The 26,478-nt window shown below is 46.1% G+C and overlaps 1 protein-coding gene across 1 annotated transcript in view; it reads right to left on the minus strand.

Annotated features, from left to right (window-relative positions):
* The window catches only part of MRPL1 (mitochondrial ribosomal protein L1), an 81,385-nt gene extending 55,414 nt beyond the window's left edge, over nucleotides 1–25,971 (minus strand). Inside the window, exons 1-3 of the mRNA XM_056111325.1 lie at nucleotides 25,846–25,971; nucleotides 17,710–17,830; nucleotides 458–716 (exon numbers count right to left, since the gene is read on the minus strand). Coding sequence (XP_055967300.1) covers nucleotides 458–716; nucleotides 17,710–17,830; nucleotides 25,846–25,876 — 411 coding nt within the window. The 5' untranslated portion in view covers nucleotides 25,877–25,971. The remainder of the gene's footprint in view (nucleotides 1–457; nucleotides 717–17,709; nucleotides 17,831–25,845) is intronic.
* Nucleotides 25,972–26,478: the final 507 nt, after the last annotated feature.

A 26,478-nucleotide genomic window follows, 5' to 3' on the forward strand; every position in this document is an offset into this window, starting at 1 on the left:
CTGAGGACAGCTGGATGTAAGGCAAGAAACAACTCCTGCAACCACCTCTCTGGCCCAGCCAGTTATGCTCAAGGTAAACAGGAGACGTATGTTCACCAATTCGACAGTGTATATCTACCACAATAATTATGTTTGGATTCTTGAAACTGTTTTATGTCGAAGTACAATGAAAGCATAACATTTTCTAAAAAATCTTTTTTTTTTTGCCTTTTGGGTCACACCCAGCCATACACAGGGGTTACTCCTGGCTTTGCACTCAGGAATTACCCTGGCGGTGCTCAGGGGACCACATGGGATGCTGGGTATCAAACCCGAGTCAGCCGCGTGCAAGGCAAATCCCGTACCTGCTGTGCTATCGCTCCAGCCCCTAAAATATCATTTTGAGGCTAAAAATATTACTTAAAAATTAATTCATATAACCACTGTTCACAACTGTATTTTAATTGTATCTACATACCTTCTTCCCTAATGCCATATCCAGCGTCAAATCAAGATAGACGCCTTGCTTTGGATTAGTAAAGTCCAGAATCTGGTATTTCTTAAGCAAATGAATAGCTTTCTCCACCTCATACATCTGTCTTGGATATAGGCGTTTTAAGTAGACATCATCCTCAGGTTCACCTTCCATATAGGGGTATGACTTTATTTTTTCAATATCAACTGTTTTTTCATCCAATGTTTTCCCTTTAGCATCTTTCTTTGACTTTTTTGCAGACCTTTGGGGAAAAAAAAAGATACATGATCTCAATATGTATTCCAGGAAATTTTTTAACAACTGATGAACATAAGACAAAGCATAGTGGAAGAGAAAACCTAGACTAGGAAACAAGCACCAGCATTCAATCCCTCTGTGGCCTGCTAGCCCAATAGGAGTGATCTCTGAGCACAGAGTGAGGAGTAAGCCTTAAGTACAGCTGGGTATGGCCTCCCAAAACCAAAAACAAACAAAATATAAAGCCTATTTTAATCCAGAAGCATAGACAATTTGACAGCCTGTCCAATTCAACAAATATTAATTGAACTTTTGAACTATTTTCAGTGGACACAAAATTAAGTGACTTTAATGCTGTTTCCCATAAACTAAGACAAGAATACAAACACACAAACATCATTTCAATACAACTGAGTAAGTACTACAGAAGTTTATCAGAGCTTAGGGAGAGGGCATTGAACCCACTGTGCGAAACTAGAAAGGTTGGGCCCAAAGCTAATTCTGAAACAGAAGGAAGAGCTTAGGCCTAGGACATACTCAAGAGAAATGAAAACATAACCAACCACAAAAAAACTTGTACAGACATTTCTATAGCAACATTAACCATAATAGTCAACAGTTTTAAACCCAGATGTTCACCAACTTATAAATGCATAAGTACTAGTAACCAGCAATGACAAGGAATAAATATTGATATGTGCTATAACTGTCCTCCCGTTGTTCACTGATTTACTTAAGCGGGCCCAGTAACATCTCCATTGTGAGGCAAGCAGCCAGCCCAGCCGACCCGGTTCAATTCCTCCACCCCTTTCGGAGAGCCTGGCAAGCTACTGAGAGTATCTCGCCCTCACAGCAAAGCCTGGCAAGCTACCCATGACATATTCGATATGCCAAACACAGTAACAACAAGTCTCACAATGGGGATGTTACTGGGCCAGCTATAATATGTATTAACCTTAAAAACACCACGCTAAGCAAAACAGGCCAGTCACCAAAGATCACACATATAAATCCATTTATATGAAATATCAAACATAGGAAAATCTAGAGATTGAAAGTAGAATTACCAGTTGTCAGGGTTGGGGAAGGAAGTTGAGGAACAGGTAATGGCTGCTCAGGGTCACAAGGGTCTGAAGAAGATAACGTAGATGTTCTAAATCAGAACAGCTGAAAATCTCTGTGAATACACAAAGCCACTGAATTGCACCTCCTAATTTTTAATTTATTTATCTTAGTTTGGCAGTCATACCCAGCAGTGCTCAGGGCTTATTCACAGCTCTGTGTTCAGGAAGAACTCCTGGTGATGCCGGAAATTTGAACCTTAATTCCTGTAGTACTCTCTCTCCAGTCCCTAAACTGCATCTTACAAATAGGTGACTTGCAAGGCAAACAATATTTCAATGAAGTAATTATTAAATTATGTCTTAAGAGAGCTATTATCTAAAAAAATGGAATCAGCTTGGGAAAGAAACGACACAGTAAACATACTGAGACATAAAACAGAATGGTACACAAAGGAACCATGAAAAGTTCAGATTAAAGCAGGGAGTGGCCAGGGTTTTGTATAAAGAACCAGAGAGAAAACACTTTATGGTCTCTTGTCCCAATTACTCAATGCCACCATTGTGATGTGAAAGCAGTCATAAGGAATACAAAATTGAATGTGTGTTCCAATAAAACGCTGTTATAAACAATGCCTTAAATGTCATCATTTTCATGTGTCACAAATTATCGTTCTTTTTGCCCAGTCATTTCAAAATAAAGGATTGAAGACAATTACGAGGCTATTTCTCTCTTTCTTCTTCAGGAGATATGAGAGCCAGAACCAGAGCAGAGATGGTTAGTCTGGAGAAGGGAGACTGAGTAGGTATTTACAAGGTAAATACTGAGGCGAAGGAAAGCAGAAAGAGACTCAAGCCATTCCTGCAGTTTCTGTTTCTGTTTGTTTCGGGTGTTTTGGTTTTGGGGCACACCCAGCTGTGCTCTGGGCTTCTGCTGGGCTCTGCACTCAGGAATGACTCCTAAGTGCTCTACCGGTTGGAGACCTCCCTTCAAAGCCCTCACTTCTGCAGTTTCTGATTCAGATAACCAGACAGATACCTGTACAAAAACCAGAAATAAAGCAGAGGAGGCTTCTTGGGAGAGAGTCACAGGACGACTGGCCTGGGGCAATAGAGCTGGAATGTCCCGGGTGAATTGCATCACTGGCCCTAATACTTCACCTCCCTCTCTACTCAAGTTCCTCAGCTAAGTTAATTCTGAAATCCCCTTCCCCCCCATCTCCCCACTTAAAGAGATGAAGCATCTCTCCCAGAACTTTGATTTAGTCAGATAACTACTTTGGACCAACAGAATAAAATGAAATAGTTGCAGAGAGATAGGGAGGGAGACCGGATAATGTACTTTGGGGAAATAATAAAATTTAAGAAGACATTACCTAGCCCTGAAGCAGCCCCAAGGCATGAAGATGACAACCCTGTGACACATACAAATCCTAAACTCTTTGGAGAACAGAGAGACTGAGGTACCACCCAGATGCCCCACCCAAAGAAGGATGGGCCCCTCAGAAAGGAGAAGCGACAGAAGGGCCCAGGAGATTATAAGGAGACCATCCACAGGGCAAGGCTGTCCTGTGACAATGCCCAGATGAACTTCTGAAAACTCTGTATTTATTTTTAGTTCACTGAAGAGCAGTGATTGCCAAAGTTATTGACAGGTGTGTCTTATTAGCATGCACTACTGCAACGCCAACCCTCTAACATGTCAACTTCCCTCCACCAGTGTCTCCAATGCTCCCTCCTACGCACCCCACCCCCACTCGCCACATTGACAGGCGCATTTCCAAGGTCAGTGGCTGTTGTTTATTAGGTCTCGTGTGCTCAGTACTGTAGAGCACACTTTGTATACATAGCCATGCGCTCTCCCACATCCCCGGTGGACCCACGGTCCCTGGCCCCCAATCTTCCATTACTTCCCCCGCCCCCCCTGGATTTGTTTTCCCTTCTCTGTCTTCCTCCATAGACTCTGCACTCAAGGGTGATAGCCAGATTATCTTTTGTGTATGCGAAAGCCCAGGAAAACCTATTTGGAATTGCACGAAAGCTCCTGCAGTGAAGCTAGTCGGGGCTCATTCCTCAAGCCCCGGTTCCCCTGGAACGTGGATCTCGCTGGCTCCTCTGTCTCTTTGCTCGCTTACTTCCACGCTGCAGAGACCTGTGTTCGCTCTTCAGCGCCTATTTCTTCTCTTTCTCTCTCCTCACATCTTTCTAAGCAAGTTTCATTCCGTGAAAAGCACTTGGCTTCACTCGTGCATCTCCTGGGATTCTTTTCTGAGAAGTAAAAGCAAGAGGCCCAGAACACCTGTGCTAAGGTGAGACTTGCTTTTCCTTTGCCTACAAAGAGCAGGTCCTCACTCCGGTCCAAGTCTGCGACTCCGGAGAAATGGGGAGGCGGGGGGGCGGGGGGCGGAGTAGACGGGGTGGAGACCATGTCCACACTGTGCAGGGCAAGTGGACTGAGGTGCAACTTAGTGGCTGCTTAGTGGCCGCGTCGTGGAGCGGCTGGGTCTGAGCAGCTGTGCTCACAGCGGCTTTTCCACTCGGGCACTCCTCACGCACTGGTGGGTAGATGAGGGTGGAAGCACGCTTTCCTCAGTTTACCTCCCTGGTTCCCCACTTCACTGAGCCACTGACAACAAGACCACGTTTCTCAGAGCCAAGCTTCGGCCCTAAGAGGGCATTGTTAGTTTGGCACTTGTGAGTCTGTACTCCTGCCACCTTCACAAGAAGAACATGCCCGAGCTAGCCCAAAGGTGGGAGGATGAGGCGATGAAACAGAGCTGCACCCACAGCGCCCTCGGCGAGACTCGACATTCTCAGCTGACTTGGAGACTCAGAGCCGGCCAGAGACACCCGTTCAAACCTACTTACACCAGGTGACACAGAGATGAGCTGTGGCTAATGGCAAATAATTGTGGGATGGTTTGTTACAAGGCGAAAGATAACACAAGAGCTAATAAAATCCATTCGACAAGTAAGCGCAGATAAGACTTTGAAGCTCACGAGAAAACAACAGAACTAGAGGTGATATATTTCTTTGTGAAGTTCAGATCGCTCCCATAATACTTAAGCTGGGAAACTCGTAAGTTAGTGAATAATGATCCTGAAACAAGGGTGAGCTCTTGGCTGGCAGAATAATGGCTTCCCAAATGTGTCCAGATTTAGATGACAAAAAGGTCTCTGCACCCAAAAGGAGAGAGAGAGAACAAAAGGGAATGCCCTGCCACAGAGGTAGGGTGGGATGGGGGTACAGGGGGGTGGGAGGGATGCTGGGACCTGTGGTGGTGGAGGATGGGCGCTGGTGGAGGGATGGGTACTTGATCATTGTCTAACTGAAACCCAAGCACAAAAATTTGTAAGTCTGTAACTGTACCTCATGGTGTTTCACTAATAAAAAAAAAATTAAATTAAATTTAAAAAAAAAAGGTCTCTGCAAGCAGAGATGGAAGTAAAAGGTTTCAAGACAGAAGAGCATCCAATTACCCACCATGAGACGGACTGTAACTAATCCCAGCAGTGCTTCTCCAGACACCTTGGCCCTCCGATCCGCGTCTACCAGAGAGGGGAAGGAACGGGAGAAACTCAAGGAGGAAGGAGCCTTGAAGCCTGTGGTGTCTGGCTCTGAAGACAGAGGAAACGGTTCACGGCGAAGACAGCTAGTGCAGGTTGAGGGTGCACGGAAACATCTCCGAGACTTTAGAAAGGAACTAAGCCCTGGTGACGCATGACACTCTGATGCCTGATGCCATGAGACCTGTGTTTGAATTCTGGACTGCAGAACTGCACAATAATGAACTCATGGTAAAATGTGTGCTAACTTCTTTTGGCAGCAATAGAAAACGAATGTGGACTCCTATAAAAAGGATGGGGGGGGGGGAATGGATGGCGCTCTCTTTCTTTCTCTCTCTCTCTCTCTCTCTCTCTCTCTCTCTCTCTCTCTCTCTCTCTCACCCACCACCTGGCCCCCTGGCGCCATGTAATCCCATCAGCGGCCAAGACTCAGAGACTATAAAATCCAGCTCCCGGACGAGACCAGTGCAGTCTCCTGCCCCTGCGCCTGGCTGTTCCTCGCCAGGGTCCCTTGGAGGGGAGCGGGTTGAGTTTTCCTCCCCGCCCCGACCAGGGCTACGGCAGCCGAAGACCTCCAGGACCAGCCACCACCATGCTGAGACCACTCTCCGCACAGCTGAAGGTACCGGCAGAGGGACAAAGCCACACGGGTTCCGGGGCCGAGATCTCCAAGCCTGCTCAGATGGGGGCTGAGCATCCTCCACCCAGATCCTCCAAATTCCAGTAGGCGGGGGTCACACCCACCACCTGGCCCCCTGGCGCCGTGTAATCCCATCAACGGCCAAGACTCAGAGACTATAAAATCCAGATCCCGGACGAGAACAGTGCAGTCTCTGCCCCGGCGCCTGGGTGTTCCTTCCCGGAGTCCCTTGGAGGGGAGTGGGTTGAGCTTTCCTCCCCGCCCCGACCAGGGCTCCAGCAGCCAAAGACCTCCAGGACCAGCCACCACCATGCTGAGACCACTCTCCGCACACATGAAGGTACTGGCAGAGGGACAAAGCCACGCGGGTTCCGGGGCCGAGACCTCCAAGCCTACTCGAATTGGAGTCGAGCATCTTCCACCCAGATCCTCCAAATTCCAGTAGGCGGGGGTCACACCCACCACCTGGCCCCCTGGCGCCGTGTAATCCCATCAGCGGCCAAGACTCAGAGACTATAAAATCCAGATCCTGGACGAGAACAGTGCAGTCTTCTGCCCCCGCGCCTGGCTGTTCCTCGCCGAGGCCCCTTGGAGGGGAGCGGGTTGAGCTTTCCTCCCCGCCTCAACCAGGGCTCCGGCAGCTGAAGACCTCCAGGACCAGCCACCACCATGCCGAGACCACTCTCCGCACACATGAAGGTACTGGCAGAGGGACAAAGCCACGCGGGTTCTGGGGCCGAGATCTCCAAGCCTACTCAGATTGGAGTTGAGCATCCTCTCTCTCGCTCTCTCCATATATATATATATATATATATATCTGTGTCACGGTCACGGTCCTCCCGTTGTTCATCAATTTGCTCGAGCAGGCCCAGTAACGTCAAAGTCTCCATCATGAGACTTGTTGATAACTGTGTTTGGCATATTGAATACATCACAGGTAGCTTGCCAGGCTTTGCTGTGTGGGTGAAGCTTTGCCGTGCGGGCGAGATAGTCTCGGTAGCTTGCCGGGCTCTCCAAGAGGGGTGGAGTAATCGAACTCGGGTCAGCCATGTTGGCTGCATGCAAGGCAAACACCCTACCTACTGTGCTATCACTCCAGCCCATATATCTGTGTGTGTGTGCATGTGTGTGTATATATGTCTGTGCACATATACAAATATATATGTATATATACATACAGGTATGTATATGTGTGTATATAGGGTATACATATATACACACAGATATATCTATATACATGCACATTTTTTTAAAATCTCAGAACTCATTTCCATTCTGACTTTTAGCACTCAATGAATTCTTATTACCACAACTCATCATCGTGGCCTCCCAAGTAATCAGCAGTCCCAGCGGGCAGCAGATAATGACAACACTCATTTGTTAATGGGACACAGGTGTCTTTCTGGACTACCGAGGACAAGTCTAAGCAGGTGCCCGCGTGGACGGAAACAACAGGCCTTAAAAGCTACCTTGGAAGGATTGCGCCAACCCCCAAACCTCCCGACTAAAGAAGTTCACTTCAGATTTCATCAATGGGCAGCGAGGAGCGTGGAAGGAGTCTGGGGAGTCCGTTGTAGCAATAAACGTTCCTTATCTAAAATAAACAGAACAGTGGTGCCCGAGCGACAACCTACAGGTTTCCTTTACACAAAAGCTGCTTTCAGCATTCCAGTTTCCGTCATAGACGGAGCCGTCCATTTAATTGGCAATTAGAAGGAAATTCTCGGGGACGGAAATGAGATGTCTACATTCACAAGGATTTGTAGGCACACGTCCACCCCGGGGCAGCTGGAGGCCCAGCTATGGATACAGACTCTCTGGACATGATAGACCGCTGTCTGGGCATCACCGCAGCCCCTCTCTGAGCGGTTCGACCCCTTCCCTCTGGGGTGGACCACACACTCAGGTTCCCACATCCCAACTCTGATGCAGAACTCTCCTTTCCTTTGCCACCCTCCACCCGGGGGTGCCCAGGTCATTCTTATTTAGGTAGGAAATTGTCTTCCTCTCTTGGGCTCTCTCTTCCTCCACAGTCTCTCCTGGAGACCCACACATTCTCCTTAGAACTAGTATCCTCCCTTAACCAATGTAGTTTACTTCACTTGGAAAAAAAAGAAAAAGGAACGAAAAAATATATTATTTGCAAATCTCAATAAAAGAGACTGGATTGGGTATAAAGAAACCTGCATTCATAGGGCTGGGAAGATCTTGCTCAAAGGGATGGAGCAGGCCTGGGTTCACTCCCCAGCACCACTGGGGGTCCACAACCCCCCTCCCCTCCTGGGAACAATCCCCGAACAGAGATCATGGAATGGGCCCTACCACCAACATCTCCCCAAATTTACTTTATTGTTTTTATTTTTATAAGCGAAACAATCTTATGTGGAGGCATGTGGAGAAAGAGTATGTGTCTGGGGTTGAAATGCAGGCAAATCTCCAGGACAGAGAACGCCAAAAACTACATCTGTAACACTTTGGACCGGCTTCACAAAATATCTGAGGTGATTTGGGGAAAACACGTTTTTGTCCTGATTTAGACACTGTTGTTATATAGGTGTTTACAACAGGTTTCCAGGTTTACAATGCTCCCACCTCCGCTCCAACACCCCCCCCCCAGGTTCCCTCCCAGACCCCCACCTGGCTCGCTGATGTGTGTTGCAGTGTCGCTGTGTCACTGGGTCCTGTGGGCAGGGCAGTGTCAGGTGGAGCGGGCCAGACACCTGGCCTCCACATCACAGACCAGCCTTAGACCCCCGACCCCGGCCACCAGGTTACTTCCAGGCTCCTCTTCTCCCCACCCCCCTCCCATTTCCCCTTCCTTGGCAGTTCCGTAACTGATGTGCTAGACGGAACACTGCTTTAGTGGGAAAAAGACAGAAGCCGCGCCAGGATGATTGCTCAAGGGCGGAGCGCGAGCCTGGCATGCGGAGGTCCTGAGTTTGCTCCCCGGCACCACCTGGTACCCAGAGCACCACCAGGTACGAGTGTGCGGGCCCCAGAGTTCTTCTGGGTGTGGCTGTGGTGGCCCCTACGCAGCACCAGGCACATGCTATGAGTCAAATATTGTCAGGAGTGGCCGTGGGAATCTCCAGAGCACGGCACGTGGGAGGTTACCCTCCCCTCCACGAAACAGAAAACTCAAAAGAAAACCTTTCCTTTAAAAAAACAAACAAAAAAAGTGACTTAACAAAATCTATGAGGAATAGTTAATTTTACAGACTCATAACCTTCTACGACCTTCCACAAAATATCTTTATTCATAAAAGTCCCACCCGGAAGAACTTTTGTTGTTCACGCAATCAGGTGAGGCCCTATCAGGGGAGCTTTAATACTAATGGCTCTTGGGGAAAATAAATTCTACTCAAAGGGTTTGGGGGAAGGGGAGAGAGAAACCTGGCACTCTGGATCACGAAAACAGAAGTTAGGTGCAGTTACCAGGGTAACTAAACCACACAGATTAAATGAGTAATAAGAGACTATACTCAGGTAATAACGTTCTCCCTGCCTCCTCTGTCCCCAAGCTAATAAAGGACGAAAGGAAAGGAATTCCAGGGTTCTACCCAAATGAAATCAAGTAAGGTAAGGAAACAATCAGTGCTGTAAAAACGATGACAGTTTTTTGAAGATCTCTCACCTCAGAAAGACCAAATTCAAGTCTTTTCCAGGCTGAAGAAAACCCTTTTCACACTGAGGATGTGGGGAGGAGGTTAAGGCCAGTTCTGTCAAGCTAAACTGAACTAAAGGGTAGACAAATACTAATGAGATATAAATGGGATGGAATCCTTATTTCTCAGTATAATTCACCGGTGGCCTCTCCAGTGCTGGCTTATCCAATAAACTAAATCCAGCACTCTGCTTCCACTTTCCAGGTAAAATGGAAGCTGACAGAACGGAACCCAGTCAACACACAATTAAATAAAAATTGTAAAACATTCTGGCGGAGGGTGCGGTGCTGCAGTGATGTACGCACGAAACCTCACCACTAATAGATCTTCAAACCACTGTACCTAAAATAAAATTTAAATATTTCTTTAAAAAAAAATTTTAAAAATACAGTACAAAGACCACTGTCTGTCACTGTTCTCCCGTTGTTCACCGATTTGCTCGAGCAGGCCCAGTAACGTCTCCATTTTGAGACTTGTTGTTACTGTGTTTGGCATGTTGAATACGTCATGGGTAGCTTGCAAGGCTTTGCCGTGCGGGTGAGATGGTCTCGGTAGCTCGCCGGGCTCTCCGAGAGGGGCGGAGGAATCGAACCCGGCTCGGCCGGGCTGGCTGCACGCAAGGCAAACGCCCTACCGCTGTGCTATCACTCCAGCAAACTAACAATGAGAGATGGAAATGGCAACTTTTCCTGATTGCATCACAGAATTGAGACCACAGGGCAAGGAGGGCCCAGCCATCAGGCTTGCTCCTGCTCATAGCACACTGGAGGCATAGAGGAAGACGAGCAGATAAGATGAAAAGAAATCAGCTAAAATGCCAGGGTGGTGTGACAGTATAAAGCTGGGAGGCCATTGCAGGGGAATCCACAGTCATTCAAAACTGCTACCTACAGGGCCAAAGCCACAGGACAGTCGGTGAGGCGCCTGTCTTACACACAACTGGCCCAGGCTCCATCCTCAGGACCGCATAAGGCGCCCTGAGCACAAGGAGGCAGGACCCAGAACCAAAGCAAACCAACAAACAAATGCTTCCCACAGATGCCAAATCCAGTGCTCACAGGGAAGAGCAGGCCTGGTCCCCAGAGAGCCTCCTTGGAAAAGGGAGATGGACATGGGCACTTCCGGCAAAGATATGCAACCCACACCCTTACCTCCACAATCCACACCCATACATCCATACCTCCGGGGCCCAGGAGTGAAGCACACATCACAGCCACTGCATGCAGTGCCAGTGCCGGGGGAAAGAAAAAAGAACCACACAAATTCCTCTAGCTTGGGGGCTGGGAGGGAAACAGTTTTGAGGGCAACACCCTCCCCCAATAAGGCTGGGAAAGGTTCTGACAGGTTCAAGGTAAGACATCAACTGGGGGGCTGGAAATGTCGGCCAGTGGGAGAGTCTTGCCTTGCAGTGAAAGACCCTGGGCCCAAACCACAGCACCAGAAGACAACAAGTTTTTAATTGGGGGTCCGGAAAGATAACTCAATGAGCTGAGCAACAGGTTTGGCATGCGGGGGTCCCAGGTTTGATCTCTGGCACCATATGGTCCCGGGAGTGACCCCTTAGCACAGAAGTAGGATGGGCTCCCGAGCACTAGTGAATATGACTCAAAAGAATGAGAAAAGAAAAAAAAAACTTCAATTAGATATATACTATAGCACTGTAGCACTGTCCTCCTGTTGTTCATCGATTTGCTCGAGCAGACACCAGTAACGTCTCCATTGTGAGACTTGTTACTGTCTTTGGCATATCGAATATGTCAAGGGTAGCTTGCCAGGCTTTGCCGTTAGGGCGAGATACTCTCGGTAGCTTGCTGGACTCTCCAAGAGGGATAGAGGAATTGAACCCGGGTCAGCCCTACCTACCTATCGCTCCAGATATATACTCTAGGAAGAAGAAACGCTGAGAGAACCCCACCTCCAACACCTGGTCCAAATAGTCCAGTTACTTAAGATGAAGGCTGTATTTGGAAAAACAGACTCCCACCTCTACCAATTACTGGTCAAACGAGCACTGAGTAATGAGTAATAACAGTCAACAGTTCAAGAAGGGGAGGATGAAGAGAGAGAGACCCCTACAGAGCTGCCAGGCTGGCAGAAAACTGCCAGGACAGGAATGCTGAGGAAAAACCTTCCAACCACTCAGCCCTGCCCTCAAGATGAAAGCACAGACACTGGAGGCTGAAGGTAACCACAGCAACAGAACCCAAACCTCACTCACCTTCGCACTGGGTGGATTCAGTCTGACAGAAAGAAAGACAAGCCAATTTTTAGCAAAAATACTAGGTACTTCACTTTCCGCTGCTCTGTACAAGATGTCTAGCATGCAATAAAAAATTGTAAAAGGCACACAGACACGAGAAAAAGGACTAACTGTGAGAGGAAAAACAGAATCAGACTCAAAGGTTTTGTTTTATAATGGTCTTTTTTAATGAGGAGTTGCTGCTGACAAACCCCAAAATAAAGTAATTAATTTCATTAAACTGGAGCTGGATATTTGGAAGGCACATAAATAAAAACAGTCCACAGGACAAAGGAAAACAATCTATATAAAATATTCATAGAATGATTAATATTCCCAATAAACAAACACTTAACACAATGTAGAAAGAAAAAAGATGAAGAGCCCCATTTTTTTTTTGTTTTGTTTTATTAGTGAAACACCATGAGGTACAGTTGTAGACTTACAAGTTGTTGTGCTTGGGTTTCAGTTATACAATGATCGAGTACCCATCCCTCCACCAGTGCCCATTCTCCACCCCAACCAATCCACCCCCGCATCCCTCATCCCACCCTGCCTCTGTGGCAGTGCACTCCCTTTTGTTCTGTCTCTCCTTTTGGGTGCTGTGGTCTGCAGAAGAGACATTGGGTGGCAATCATGTTCAGTCCATAGACTACTTTCAGCATGCATCTCCCATCCTGGGCAGATCTTCCCAGCACCCTTTATTTGGTGCTCCCTTTTCTATCTTAGCTGCCTTTGCCCCTAGAGTGTGCGAAGAGCCCCATTTTTATTTTATTTTATTTTTGGTTTTGGGGTCACATCCCGTGGTCTTAATCAGGACTTACTCTTGGCTCTGTGATCACTGCTGGTGAGGCTCAGGGGATCAAAAGGGGGGCCCACCAGATCCAAGTTTAAGACACCCACCCCGGGTCACATGCACGGCAATCACCTCACCCGCCCATACTTTGGCTCTAGCCCCAACATGCCCATTTTTTACATGGGGAAGATGAAAGTTGGAAAGATACTGTAGAAGCACAAATCCGTATTGCTGATAAGCAGGTTTGTTAAGAATGTGGGCACGCTCACTGCTGGCAGGGAATGGCAACTGGTAAAACAGATCTTACCCGACCTCTGCACAACAAAAAAAGAATCCAGGGGCCAGAGACACAGTGAGGAATTCGAAGCTTGCCTTGTGTGGGGTCCAGCCATGGCTCCATCTCTGTCATCGTCCAGGGTCCCCCCGAGCATCATCGGGAGTGACCCCTGAGCAAACAGCCAGCAACAGCCTGAGCACCACAGAACCAAAAACAAAATGAAAAAAGAACGCAGGTGCTAGCAACACTGAGAGGAAGTCTCCTTCCTAGTTACATCTCAGCCACTGGCCTCTGCATCCTAACCTGCAGGCTCCTATCACTCACCTTCGGGCCTCTGAACCGTACCTTCCAGTACCGTCAGGATGCAATTCAAATACTTTCTGTCCTACTCTCCTCCTGCTAGAATTAATTAGCCTTTCACTTAGGATCTGACGGCACTTGTTTCATTCCTCTATTTAACAGTTAAAAATGTGTGAAAGTTAGAGTTCAGACTTTGTCCTCTTTAAGATAGAGACCCTACCTCTATTAATCAACCAAAAATTATGAATAGGATGGGGGGAGCGGGGGGAGCACCAAGACAACAGTATAGGGAACACTTGTATACTTGTATTTCTTTCCTCTGACAATTGCAGTGAATCTGTGCAGACATTTGGATAAATCTCCAGAGACACTGACCTGAAACCCCAATGAACAAACCCTCTCCTGCCAGTACCCGGGGGACCATATGGGATGCCCGGGATTGAACGTGGGCCGGCTGCATGCGAGGCAAGGAAGCATCCTAGCTGCTGTACTATTGCCCGGGCCCACTAGATCCAAGTTTAATCCCCAACACTGCATGGTCCCAATGAGTGTTTCGGGGAACAATCCCTGAGCACAGGGTCCGGAGTAGCCCATAAGCATCACTGGGAACGGCCCACACCAGTCCCCTACCCCTATCAAGAAAAAGAGAGAGACTGAAAACAGTCAAAAGGTAAGACATAAAGATGTAATTGAAAGGAAAAAGTATATTAGAAACTCTGTGTGGTGATGGATATTGACCAGACTTATTGTGTCAATCATCTGGAATATATACAAGTAATCATTATTATACTGAATGGATATAATATAAGTCATCAATTATAATTCAATATTTTAAAATGAGTATACAGCTAGATCTGAAACAATTTTCAGACATACTAGGGCATAGCAGGTAGGGCAAACGTTAGCCTTGCACGCAGCTGACCCGGGTTCAATTCCTCCATCCATCTTGGAGAGCCCAGCAAGCTACCAAGAGTATCCCGCCCACACAGCAGAGCCTGACAAGCTCCCCGTGGCATATTCAATATGCCAAAAACTGTCACAACAAGTCTCACAATGGAGACGTTACTGGTGCCCACTCGAGCAAATCGGTAAACAACAGGAGGACAGTGCTACTGTTAATTAAAAACCACCAGGATGCTGGGAATATACCCCGGAGAGGAAAAGAAGTATAGTCAAAGTGACATCTGCACTTGTTTGTTCATTGCAGCACTCTTTACAATAGCCAGAATCTGGAAAAAACCTGAGAGCACGAGAACAGATGACTGGTTAAAGAAACTTTGGTACATCTACACAGTGGAGTACTATGTAGCTGTTAGAAAGGACGGAGTCATGAAATTTACATACAAGTGGTACTACATGGAAAGTATCATGCTAAGCGAAATGAGTCAGAAATAACGGGACAGACATAGAAAGATTTCATTCATCTGGGGAACATAAAGTAACAAAATAGGAGACTAACACCCAAGAATGGCCGAGATTAGTACCAGGAATTTTACTCCATGGCTTGGAGGCCAACCACATATGCTAGGGGAAAAGAGAGCTCAGATAGAGAAGGGAACGCCAAATAAAGGGTGTTGGAGGATCCGCCCAGGATGGGAGATGCATGCTGAAAGTAGACTATAGACCGAACATGATTGCCACGCAGTGCCTCTTTTGCAAACCACAACACCCAAAAGGAGAGAGAGAACAAAAGGGAATGCCCTGCCACAGAGGCAGGGTGGGATGGGGGGGATGGGGGGTGGGAGGGATACTGGGATCAGTGGTGGTGGAGAATGGGCACTGATGGAGGGATGGGCACTCGATCATTGTATAACTGAAACCCAAGCACAAAAATCTGTAAGTCTACAACTGTACCTCATGGTGTTTCACTAATAAAAATTAAAAAAAAAAAAACCACCAGAATGCAGGCCAAGGCATAGAGTTAAATAGGAAAATTTTTTCCACTGCTCACAATTCTGATACCAACTATATGCTGTTTCCCCACCAAGTGACCAGTTTTCTGACAGCAGCTGGATGTGGCACAGATCAATCGAATTCTGACACTGTCAGAGCCCATGGGTGAAGGGCTCAGTCAGTCCCCAAGGCAGCCTCCAGTTCCCAGATACAACCAGGTTCCTGGGCTCTAAGTCAAGGGTCCCGTGACCTGTTCCTCCCGATTTGCTAGGGAAGCTCACACAACTCAGAGAAACACTTAATATTTGCTGGGCTTTTAAAAACACAGGCGAGGGGCTGGAGCAATAGCACAGCGGATAGGATGTTTGCCTTGCACGCAGCCAACCCAGGTTCGATTCCCAGCATCCCATATGGTCCCCTGAGCACTGCCAGGAGTAATTAATTCCTGAGTGCAGAGTCAGGAGTAACCCCTGAGCATCTTCGGGAATGACCCAAAAAAGCCAAAAACAACAACAACAAAAAAAACAGTGGGTCCTGGAGAACCATCAATGTTGAAGCAAGAGAGCTCGTCACAACATTAAAAGCCAGAGCTGGGGCTGGAGCAATAGTACAGTGGGTAGGACGTTTGCCTAAAGCAAAAAAAAAAAAAAAAAAAAGCCAGAGCTTAGAAGCTTTAAAAAAAAAAAAGCATAAGAAAGATAAACACATGAACATTTAGCCCGAGAGTTGAGGGGGGAGGAGGGAAGGGCCCAGGACGGCCTCAAACACAGATGCTCTGTGAGGACACCACCCCTCGGCATGGGGACGCAACCACCAACACAGGCCTCTGAAGCCCAGAGCCCCGGGATTTTCATCAAGGCTTCATGGAGTAGTGAACGATGACCTTGAACTCCGCTCTCTAGCACCTAGTTGCCGAGAGATGGGCTGGACATTCTGGAATTCCACCACGGGTTTGGTCTTTCTGGAGACCTGCCCCAGGAGGCGGAGTCCACGAAGAACCGCTTCCACAGATCAAAAGCGACTCAGAAAACCCAGGACATGACAAGGCCGTTAGGGCCTGAGTCAACTACGAGAACAAAAATACTCCTAGCGGGGGCTGGAGCAACAGCACAGCGGGTAGGGCGTTTGTCCTGCACACGGCTGACCTGGGTTCGATTCCCAGCATCCCATATGGTACCCCAAGCACCGCCAGGAGTGATTCCTGAGTGCAAAGCCAGGAGTAACCCCTGAGCATCGTTGGGTGTGACCCAAAAGAGCAAAAAAAAAAAAAAATGCTCCTAGCATTCAAATCATGCCAAAGACATAGAAGCACAGGCTTTAGAAGCTCTTGACAAAAACTCAAAGAAATGTGTCTCTTTTTTTTTTTAAGTTTTAACTGAGTTTCTTAATATTCAATTTCAAGTTTAAACTATGCTTACAATTTGTTTTCTGAGCAAGTGTTCTGGCTTTAAAACTATTAAAACAAGTTAATGATTACTATGAAAATGAGTACTGCACAACAATCATTCTCTAGCTATAATCTTTTTTTTTTTAATTGGGGCCAGTCAGGATAGAGAAGGAACCACTATGACAATAATAGTTGGAAATGATCACTCTAGATAAGAACTGAATGCTGAAAGTAGGTAAGGGGACAAACACAAAAAACATTTAGTACCTGTATTGCAAACCATAATGCAGAAAGGGTTGGGGGATGCTGGTGGGGGTCGGGAGAGAGAGAGAGAAAGGAGAAGCAGGGGCAGGCTGGTGGTGGGGATGGTGGAAGGGAAAGCAGAGACACTGGTGGTGGAAAATGGACACTGGAGAAGAGACGGGTATTGGGACACCGTATAACTGAAACCCGATCATGAACAACTTCATGTATCTCACAGTGATTCAATTAAAAATAAATAAACAAGCGCTATGTCTTACTATCTCATAAAAACCCTAGTTCTAACTGACCACTCTGTAACCTCGGGCAAGTTACCTAATCTATTCCTATCTTGGTTGAGAGAGAGAGAGAGAGAGAGAGAGAGAGAGATGGTTTAAGAGTTATACAAAGTCTCTTCCAATCCTGGTTGAGCCCCGACCCTGCCCCAAGCACCCCTGGAAACAACCTCTTATCACAGAGCTGAGTGTGGCCCCAAACACAACAGCAGCAAAGCAGAAAAAGTGCAGAACAGTTTCCACATAAGATCACTGAGAAATTACACAGTGAATGTCGGTGTTCGATAAAGTAAGATATTATCATATTTTAGTCTGAGCTTTCTTCTACTCCTTCATTACTATAAAATCAAAGAAGCAGAGACAATAAACTGATAAATTTTTTAAATTGTTGACAAGCTCTCTATGAAGGTGATGTCCTCATATTCCTTTACAGAATCAAGTATAAGTGTGTGTGTATATATGTGTATATATTGGTTTGGGGCACATCCAGAAATGATCATGAGATACCGGGGATCAAACCCAGGTTTGCCACATGCAAGTCAAGCACCCTACCCAGTACACATCTCTGGCTTTCATGTATATTTTTTAATCATGTTCAGATGACAGCAAATGAAAAAAAAAATGTTAAATACTTACTTTGTAGCAGCAGCAGCAGCAGCAAAATGTCTGTTAGGCACTCGAAGACACAATGAACCAGGATAAAGGGGTGTCTGACAAACCGTCTTGGAAAGGCTGTGCCTTCGATGATGTATCAAGACTTGGGAAAAAAACACACACATGTAGAATATTAGTATTAAATAACTATTGGGCTGGAGCGATAGCACAGCAAGTAGGGAGTCTGCCTTGCACGCAGCCAACACGGCTGACCCAAGTTCGATTCCTCCGCCCCTCTCGGAGAGCCCGGCAAGCTACTGAGAGTCTCTCCCCTGCATGGCAAAGCCTGGCAAGCTACCTGTGACCTATTCGATATGCCAAACACAGTAACAAGTCTCACAATGTTACTGGGCCCGCTAGAGCAAATCGATGAACAAAGGGAGGACAGTGACAGTGACAGTGAAACAACTATTCCCTTTCTGCTACTCCCTGCTCTGTGCTCAAGAGTGTGCGGGCAGTGCTCTAGGAACCCCACAGGGTAGGTGTTCAAACCGTGCATGAAAAACAGGCACCTGACCTCCAGTACTAGCTCTGCAGCCTACCTTCTGATATTTTTATTAATCTTTTTTAAGTAGCATTAATGATATCCATCCTTTCGTTTCCCTCTCCCCCAACCTCAGTTCTATTATCAGAGTTCAAGTAACTTCTTATGTTTTTTATCCCTTTTTTTTTTTTTTTTTTTTTTTTTTTTTTTTGCTGAGGAGAGCACTGGGTTCACACCCAACCATGCTCAAGACTTAGTCCCAGCTCTGTGCTCAGGAATAACTCCCGGTGGTATTATAAGGGCCATATGTGGGGTCGGGTTCAACGTGGATCAGCTGAGTGCAAGGGAAGTACCTTCAACCTTGTACGACCTCTCCAGCCCCCACATAGTTAACATTCTTAATCGGTGTATTCAAACAAGTGTGGCAAAAAGTACTCTAGACTCAATCATTCTTTTAAAAGTATGGAGCCAGAGACATACACAGTGAGTAGGGCTCTTGCCTTGCAAGTAGCCAACCCAGGTTCAATCCTCAGAATACCATAGAGCCCCTCAAGCATCACCAGGAGGAATTCCTGACTACAAAGCCAAGAGTTACACCCAAGCATCACTGGGCACCTCTCTTCTCCCCATAAAAATAGTGTAATAGTACAGTGGGTACAGTTTGCCTTGCCAGAGTCAACCTGGGTTCAATGCTCAGTCAGCATCCCATATGGTCCCTGAGCACTGCCAAGATAAGCCCTGAGCATCACTGGGAATGGCCCAAAAACAAACCCAAACAAAGCTATGATAATTAAGGTACTTTGGCATTGGCAAGAGATGGAAAAAGGCAGCTAATAAAACAATAAACGTTTGGGCAACAGACCCATGCACATATAGACATGTCTGCGTGAGATATTTAAGACACTGTAACACAAGACAGTCTTGATGTTGATCCTGGCAGATGACTCTCCAGGTAAATAGATGGCAAACGATGGCATCAATACACACAGTACTGTGAAAGCATCTTCTCTTCCATACAATTTCTAAGCATTTGCTTTTCTCTAACTTTATCACAAGAATAGAATATATAATACAAGTAACATATAAACAATGTGTTGACTGTTGATGTTTCTTGCAGCAGTTATTGAAGCAGTTAAATTTGGGGGAAGTCAAGATTTATACAGAGACTTTCAACTGTGCAAAGAGAAAGCAATTGTAACCTCTGGGCTGTTTACGGATCAACTATATATTTATATATGTAAATATAAATATATAGTTGATATTTATATTTACATATATAAATATATAGTTGATCTTCTTCACACACCTCACACTCAAAAATCGAAGCTAATGGACAAAACTTGTTTAAGAGATTAAATGTAGAGGGTTTCATGATATAGGAAAATATCTTTGTGAACTCTGGGAGGGAACAACTTCAGCAACCAAACTCAAAGGCGCTACCCCAAAAGTGTTTAGGGCTGGAGAGAGAGGGCTTAAAGGACTGGAGAGCGTGTTTACACACGGAAGGCTGGGGTTCAAGCCCAGGCACCAGAGTAAAGAGGCAGGTACAGACCCTAAGCATCACCTGCTGTGGCCCCAAATCCAACAAAACAAGCAAAAGCAAAAAACACACACAAAAAAGTGACATTAGTGTTAAGAATATCTGTTTACTAAAAGATACTTTAAAGAAAGTGAAAAAACAAGCCCTGAAGCTAGAATACTCTAATGTTACATGTTTGAAACATTAACCCAAATGAACAACAAAAAGAAAATGAACAGAAGAGTTGAACAGGCTTCAACTGTCACTGTCACTGTCCTTCCGTAGTTCATCGCTTTGCTCTTTTGGGTCCAATAACATTGTGAGACTTGTTGTTACTGTGTTTGGCATATCAAATACGCCAAAGGGAGCTTGCCAGGCTCTGCCCTGCGGGCAAGATACTCTCCGTAGCTTGCCAGGCTCTCCGAGAGGAGCGGAGGAACTGAACTCAGGTCGGCCAGGTTGGCTGAACGCAAGGCAAATGCCTTACCCACTGTGCTATCATTCCAGCCCAGGCTTCAAATTTAAATGAAAACATAAGTAATGCTTAAATGTACAGAAAAATGTATAATCCCATTAGTATTCAGGCAAATATTAATATAAATCACAGCATCATTTTACAATGCTACTTCAGGAGTGCTCAATGGCCCTGTTTGCTAGAGGACTGCAAACAAATGGAAATTATATCAGCAGTAAATCAAACATATCCTTCCTCCTCCCCTCCCTCACCCCTCGGTTTTTTGTTTGGGGGCCACACCCAGCAATGCTCAGGACTTACTCCAGGCTCTGCACTCAGGGGTCACTCCTGGTGCTCAGGAGACCATATGGGATGACAGAGCTCAGACGCTGTGTGCAAAGCAACTGCCCTACCAGATGTACTCACACCCCAGACCACACAGATGTACTCACATCTGTGAGTACCAGATGTGACCTACCAGATGTGACCTACCAGATGTGACCTACCAGATGTGACCTACCAGATGTACTCACACCCCAATCACATCCTTAAGTCTATTATTCATGCAACTGATAATACTATTTTCACTAGACTTTCTCCCTAAAGGACTTTGATCTTACTGTGAACAGGTAACAGGCTATAGATAAGTAGTGCTGTTTTGCATTAACAGATTAGCAAACTTTATTTTTTAATCCTAGGTTAATGAAAATGTTAAACAATGGGAAATCTGACACATAGGAGATAGGAGTATGAATTAAATATCACTCGGGAAAAACCCTGGTAGGACCCAGTGAGACTTAACACACACACACACCTCAGCACATCTCTGCAATGCAGCGATTCTACTTTAGACATGCACGCTAGAGCAGTTTCTTCCTCTTCCTCTTTGTGGCCCTCCTTGATCTTATTCCTTTGTGGTTTTTTGTTTGGTTGGTTGGTTGGTTGGTTTGGCTTTTTGGACCACATCCAGCAATGCTCATGGGATACTCCTGGCTCTACACTCAGGATTTACTTCTGGCAGAGCTCAGGGGATCCTAGGGGATGCTGGTCAGCCGTGTGCAAGGCAAATGCCCTCCCCACTGTACTATGACACCAGGTCCGATCTGATTCCCTACTGTAGCTCCCCCATCCTACTGGTCGATCCTCTAGCCTCAGGCCATTACCTGCCCCCCACCTTTATGAGATCTTCACCTGTGACCACAAAACACTTATGAGTAAAAAAAAGTAAGCATAAGAATTTTGTTGATATTATTTTACTTATTCTATTCAGTTTTGTTTTGTTTTTGATATGGGGGCTACATTGGCTCTGCTAAGGACTTACTCCTGGAGTTGCTCAAGGGGACAGTATTCAATTTCAGGGCTCAAACCAGGATCACCTGCATGCATGGTGAATATTATCTCTCTAGCCCCAGTGATATTACTTTGTGGGTGAAAGGATATAAGCCTTTGCAATTTTCATAAATACTGCTCTCCATAATAACAGTACCATATAGATTTGCACCAGCAATTAAAAGGTGGGGTGCTTCCACACACAAAGAACATGGTATGTTTACCATTTTGGTCTTTGACAATCTAATTAATGGAAGATGGTAAGGGACAAAATTGGATTTTTCGTGGTGAATTTAAGAGAATTGGGACTGGAGCGATAGCACAGCGGGTAGGGAGTTTGCCGTGCACACAGCTGACCCAGGTTCGATTCCCAGCATCCCATATGGTCCCCCAAGTACCGCCAGGAGTGATTCCTGAGTGCATGAGCCAGGAGTAGCCCCTGTGCATTGCAGGGTGTGACCCAAAAAGAAAAAAAAAATTAATAGTCTTAGGAAGAGGCTGGAGCGATAACACAGGGGGTAGGTTGTTTGCCTTGCATGTGGCCGACTCGGATTCAATTCCTCCATCCCTCTCAGAGAACCAGGCACGCTACCGAGAGTTCCCATCCGCACAGCAGAGCCTGGCAAGCTCCCCATGCTGTATTCGATATGCCAAAAATAGTAACAAGTCTCACAATGGAGACGTTACTGGTGCCTGCTCGAACAAATCGATGAACAATGGGAAGACAGTGCTATCTAGATAGATAGATAGTTTATGTAGAAACAAGCAATATCCATTCAAGGTTTGGTAAATACTTCCAAACAATAATTTCACTGTACAAAACAATAACCCTGGCAAGATACTCAAAATAATAACTCTCTTGGGTACATTCACTGTAAGCTACTACGAATCAATTGCCTCTATTAGGAATTCCCAGTTATGACAACCAGAAATTAAGACTTTAATTTTATGGTTTCGTTTGTTTTAGGGCCTTAGGGGCTGTGCTCAGGTTCACTTCTGGCGGTGCTCAGGGCTGACTCCTGGCACTGCCCTCTGGGATAACTCCTGGTGGCGCCCGGGAAAACCAAAAGTGCTAGAGATGGAACCCAGGTCAGTCACATGCAACAAATGCCCCACCTGCTATACCAGGTACTCAGGTACTGAGCCACACCCCTGGCCTCAAGATGGCACTTTTCAAGAACGGGAACCTGAGCACTGCCAGTCACTGAATGGAGAATTAGCAGTACCTGAGGGGTCCAGCTGTCACGGAACTGACATTTTCTTTGGTTCTTATTTAGTCTCTCTGCTGCCAGGGACCAAACCCAGGGCCTCACATATGCAAGTCAAGTGCTCTACTGCTGTGCTCCATCTCGGACTCCTGAATAAAATAAACCCTTAAGAGGATCCACGAGCCTATTACAAACTCTACTGTGAACGTCATCGAATAACATTCTCTCTTTCTCCTGCTCACAGGCCTGTACCAAAGAAGTGGCTTGGTGGTAGAGTGTTTGCCTAACATTCAGGAGACCTAGGTCCAAATCCTGGCACTGTGCAAAATAGAAGAAAGAAATAAAATCAGCTTCTTTTCAATTACTTAAACACATTTGTTGTTTACCACCGTGGGGCTTTCATATGTAATTTTCCCTCCTTCTGTGACATTCTCCCTTACTACTTCCACTTCCCTTCCGTAGCTAAATCATAACTGTCCGGTGATCTTTTGGGAACGCTGCTTCTTCAGAAAAGTCTTCCCAACAGACTCAGAATAGATTGCTTCAAATATACTAATTACAGCACTTTCTATTTCTCCTCACAGCACTTAGAAAATCTGTAATCAAAGAAATAATTATCCAGTTAATGTCTACTTCTCAACTGGTGATAATTACCCTGGCATTCTGTCCCTAATGACTAACAGTGCTCGGCAACTGGACACTCAATAAACATCTGCTGAATGAAGAAGCCTTGAACAGATACAAGCAAACACTGACTTCAAACGATTTCAAACAGTATCCGTTAGAACACATGGAAGGGGCTTGGCATTTGGTTGAGGTTCCATTCTTCCATTACTTATTTGATGATGAACATCAGATAAACACTAACATCCTAACAATGTTTTAAGCACTTAGTGAACAAACGCACACACACAAGTACCCCTGACCTCTGGAATCTGACAACCGAAGCACTGGAGAAATAGTACAGTGGGTTAGGCACTTGCCTTACATGTGGCAGACCAAATTCAATCCCCAGCACCCCAAAATGCCCACAGAGCCCACCAGGAGTGATCCTTGAGCACAGAACCAGGAGAAAGCCCTGAGTACAGCCAGGTGTGGCCCAAGAAACAAAGAAAGAAAGAAAAGCTTACATCCTAATGGAGACACCACAGGTAAACAACACTAATAAACATAAAATGTCAGAAATAGTGGACTGCAAGGATAAAATAAAATGGTAGTTAGGGGAAAGGGTCTTGGCTAAGGTAGGACTTTTAACTTGCAAGAAATGAGAAAGTTAATCATACAAATATTTTACGGGGAAAACAATGTTTCTCATATCTGATAAGGGGTTAATATCTAAGATATATAAGACACTGCAAAAGAAAAAAAAAATCCAAACCCATTAGAAAATGGGAAGAAAAGGTAAACAGAAGCTGCCACAAAGAAGAAATACAAATGGCCAAAAGGCACATGAAAAAGTGCTCTACATCACTAATTATCAGGGACATGCACATCAAAACAACAGTGAGACATCATCTCACATCACAGACTGGCACACATCAAAAAGAACAACCAGTGCTGGCATGAACGCTGCAGGGGAAGGAACTCTCATTCACTACCGCTGGGAATGCCGATTGGTCCAGTCTTTCTGAAAAACGCTATGGACAACCCTCAGAAAAATTTGAAATTGAGCTCCCATATCACCTAACAATTCTGCTCCTGGGAATATACCCCAGTGGCCCAAAAATACAACGCAGATAAGTCATCTGCAATCCTATGTTCACTGCAGCACATTTCAAAATAGTCAGAACATGGAAAGAACCTACGTGCCCAAGAACAGATGAGTGGATAAGGAAACTAAAGTACATCTACACAGTGGAACACTACACAGTTGTTAGGAAAAACTAAGTCAAGAAATTTGCTTATATACGGAAGGCCATGGTGAGTGTCGAGCTGAGTGAAATCAGTCAGAGGGAGCAGGACAGACCAAATGATGGCCCTCATTTACTGGATATTTAAAAAATAATAATAATGTAAGAATAATACTCAAAGACAGGACTGGCCCATGGTAGGAAGCTTGTCACAGATTATGAGGGTGTGCAGTTAGGACCGAGAAGGGACAACTATGACAATGATACTTGAAAAACCACTGGCCTTGGAGTACAACCTTCAGTCCTTCCCTGGCCACTTAGTAGCTAGATAATCTAAAACACTTCAAAAGTTTAGCCCTATCTCTGAAAATATAGGGTCATACACACAGCTACGACCACGGTCTTAATTCAATTCATAATTAATCTACCATGCGCTTAAGACGAAAAACAAAGCGACACACTAAAAACAGGGCTGTCATCGGAGCCAACTAACTGGACCTTAACAACTGCTAAAAAGGGTGGAGTTCATGCCCAATTCAACCAGCCTAATCAATCAGTGGCTGAATAAATAGCAGTTCACCTACATTAAAAACAAAAAATCATTATCTTATGATGAAAACACTAAAACGGATGTGACAAATGACACATAAAATAATAAATAATTTGAAGCAAAAAAAAAAAAACTGCTGAAAAGGGCTGCCACGAGTAAACACTGCAAAACTGGCTTCCAAATGATAAATGGAAATTTTTTTTTTTTAAAGATTTGGGGGCTGGAGCAATAGCACAGCAGGTAGCACGCAGTGCACCGCCTTGCACGCAGCGGACCTAGGTTCGATTCCCAGCATCCCATATGGTCCCCGGAGCACTGTCAGGAGTAATTCCTGAGTGCATGAACCAGGACTAACTCCTGTGCATCGCCGGGTGTGACCCAAAAAGCAAAAAAAAAAAAAAAAAAGATTTGGAAACTGCAAAATTTACAGATGCAAAGCCCTCAACTCTGCCACTTTCTCCCCGCCGCCTGAAGTGCTTCTCCCCACATCGGAGGACCCTGGAGTGGCCGCAGTGTCGGTCGGGTCACCCCAGGGGGGCGGCTCTGCACAGCCACGAAACCTGGACACGGTCGCCTGGAGAACTTTTAAATGACAAAGTGGAGCTCTCAGAGAGCGCGGGAGGTTTTGCAAGCGTCGCCAGGCCGTAAGAGTCTGGTGACACGAGGCTGCACGTGGAGACCCGGTTCCGTCCCCCGCCAGGCGCAGCCCACCCCTTGGCTTTACCTCTACCGAGGCATCGCACGGTCGCGGCCATGTCGGCGATTCCGGATTGTGTCCACGAAATGTGTCCCCGCGGCCGCACAGAAGACGGTGCTCCAAGGTTCCCGCCCGGAACTGGCGCCGCGGGGACGGAATTCGAAGGAACACAAGGGAGACGGGCGGGAACCGGAGCCGGTCGCCCGCGGCCCGGGCGTGGGCGCCCTGCAGCGCCCAGTGCAGGTGTCCCGACTCGGTCTTCCGTGCAGTCTCGGGCCTTGGGGCTCGTGGTTCCGGAACAGCAACTTCACCCTCTTCCCAGGCAACGCGCTCTTCCAGGAAAATGCGGGCCTGGTGGCAATATCCTGTTTCCAGCCCCCGCCCTTCTTTTTTTTGAAATTTTTGCAAGGGTGTGCAAAAATCAGCAGTTTCACGAGAGTGCCCAGAAAAATCAGGAGGACAGAAAATGGGAAGAAACTCACTAGCTTCCACTACGTTTTCAGCTTTGTAAAGATCATTTTGTAATTTCCAAATGTCACCGAAAGAGGCTCTGTGTGTGTGCGCGCGCGCGTGTGTAAAAACAAACTTTTTTTTTTTTAAATCTGCCTTGGTGTTAAATTAATTAGCTCCACATGCCCCTCTCTGCTGACAAAAATGAGC

Source organism: Sorex fumeus, unplaced genomic scaffold, assembly GCF_029834395.1.
Source record: "Sorex fumeus unplaced genomic scaffold, SorFum_2.1 ptg000013l, whole genome shotgun sequence".
In the NCBI taxonomy this organism is placed as follows: domain Eukaryota; kingdom Metazoa; phylum Chordata; class Mammalia; order Eulipotyphla; family Soricidae; genus Sorex; species Sorex fumeus.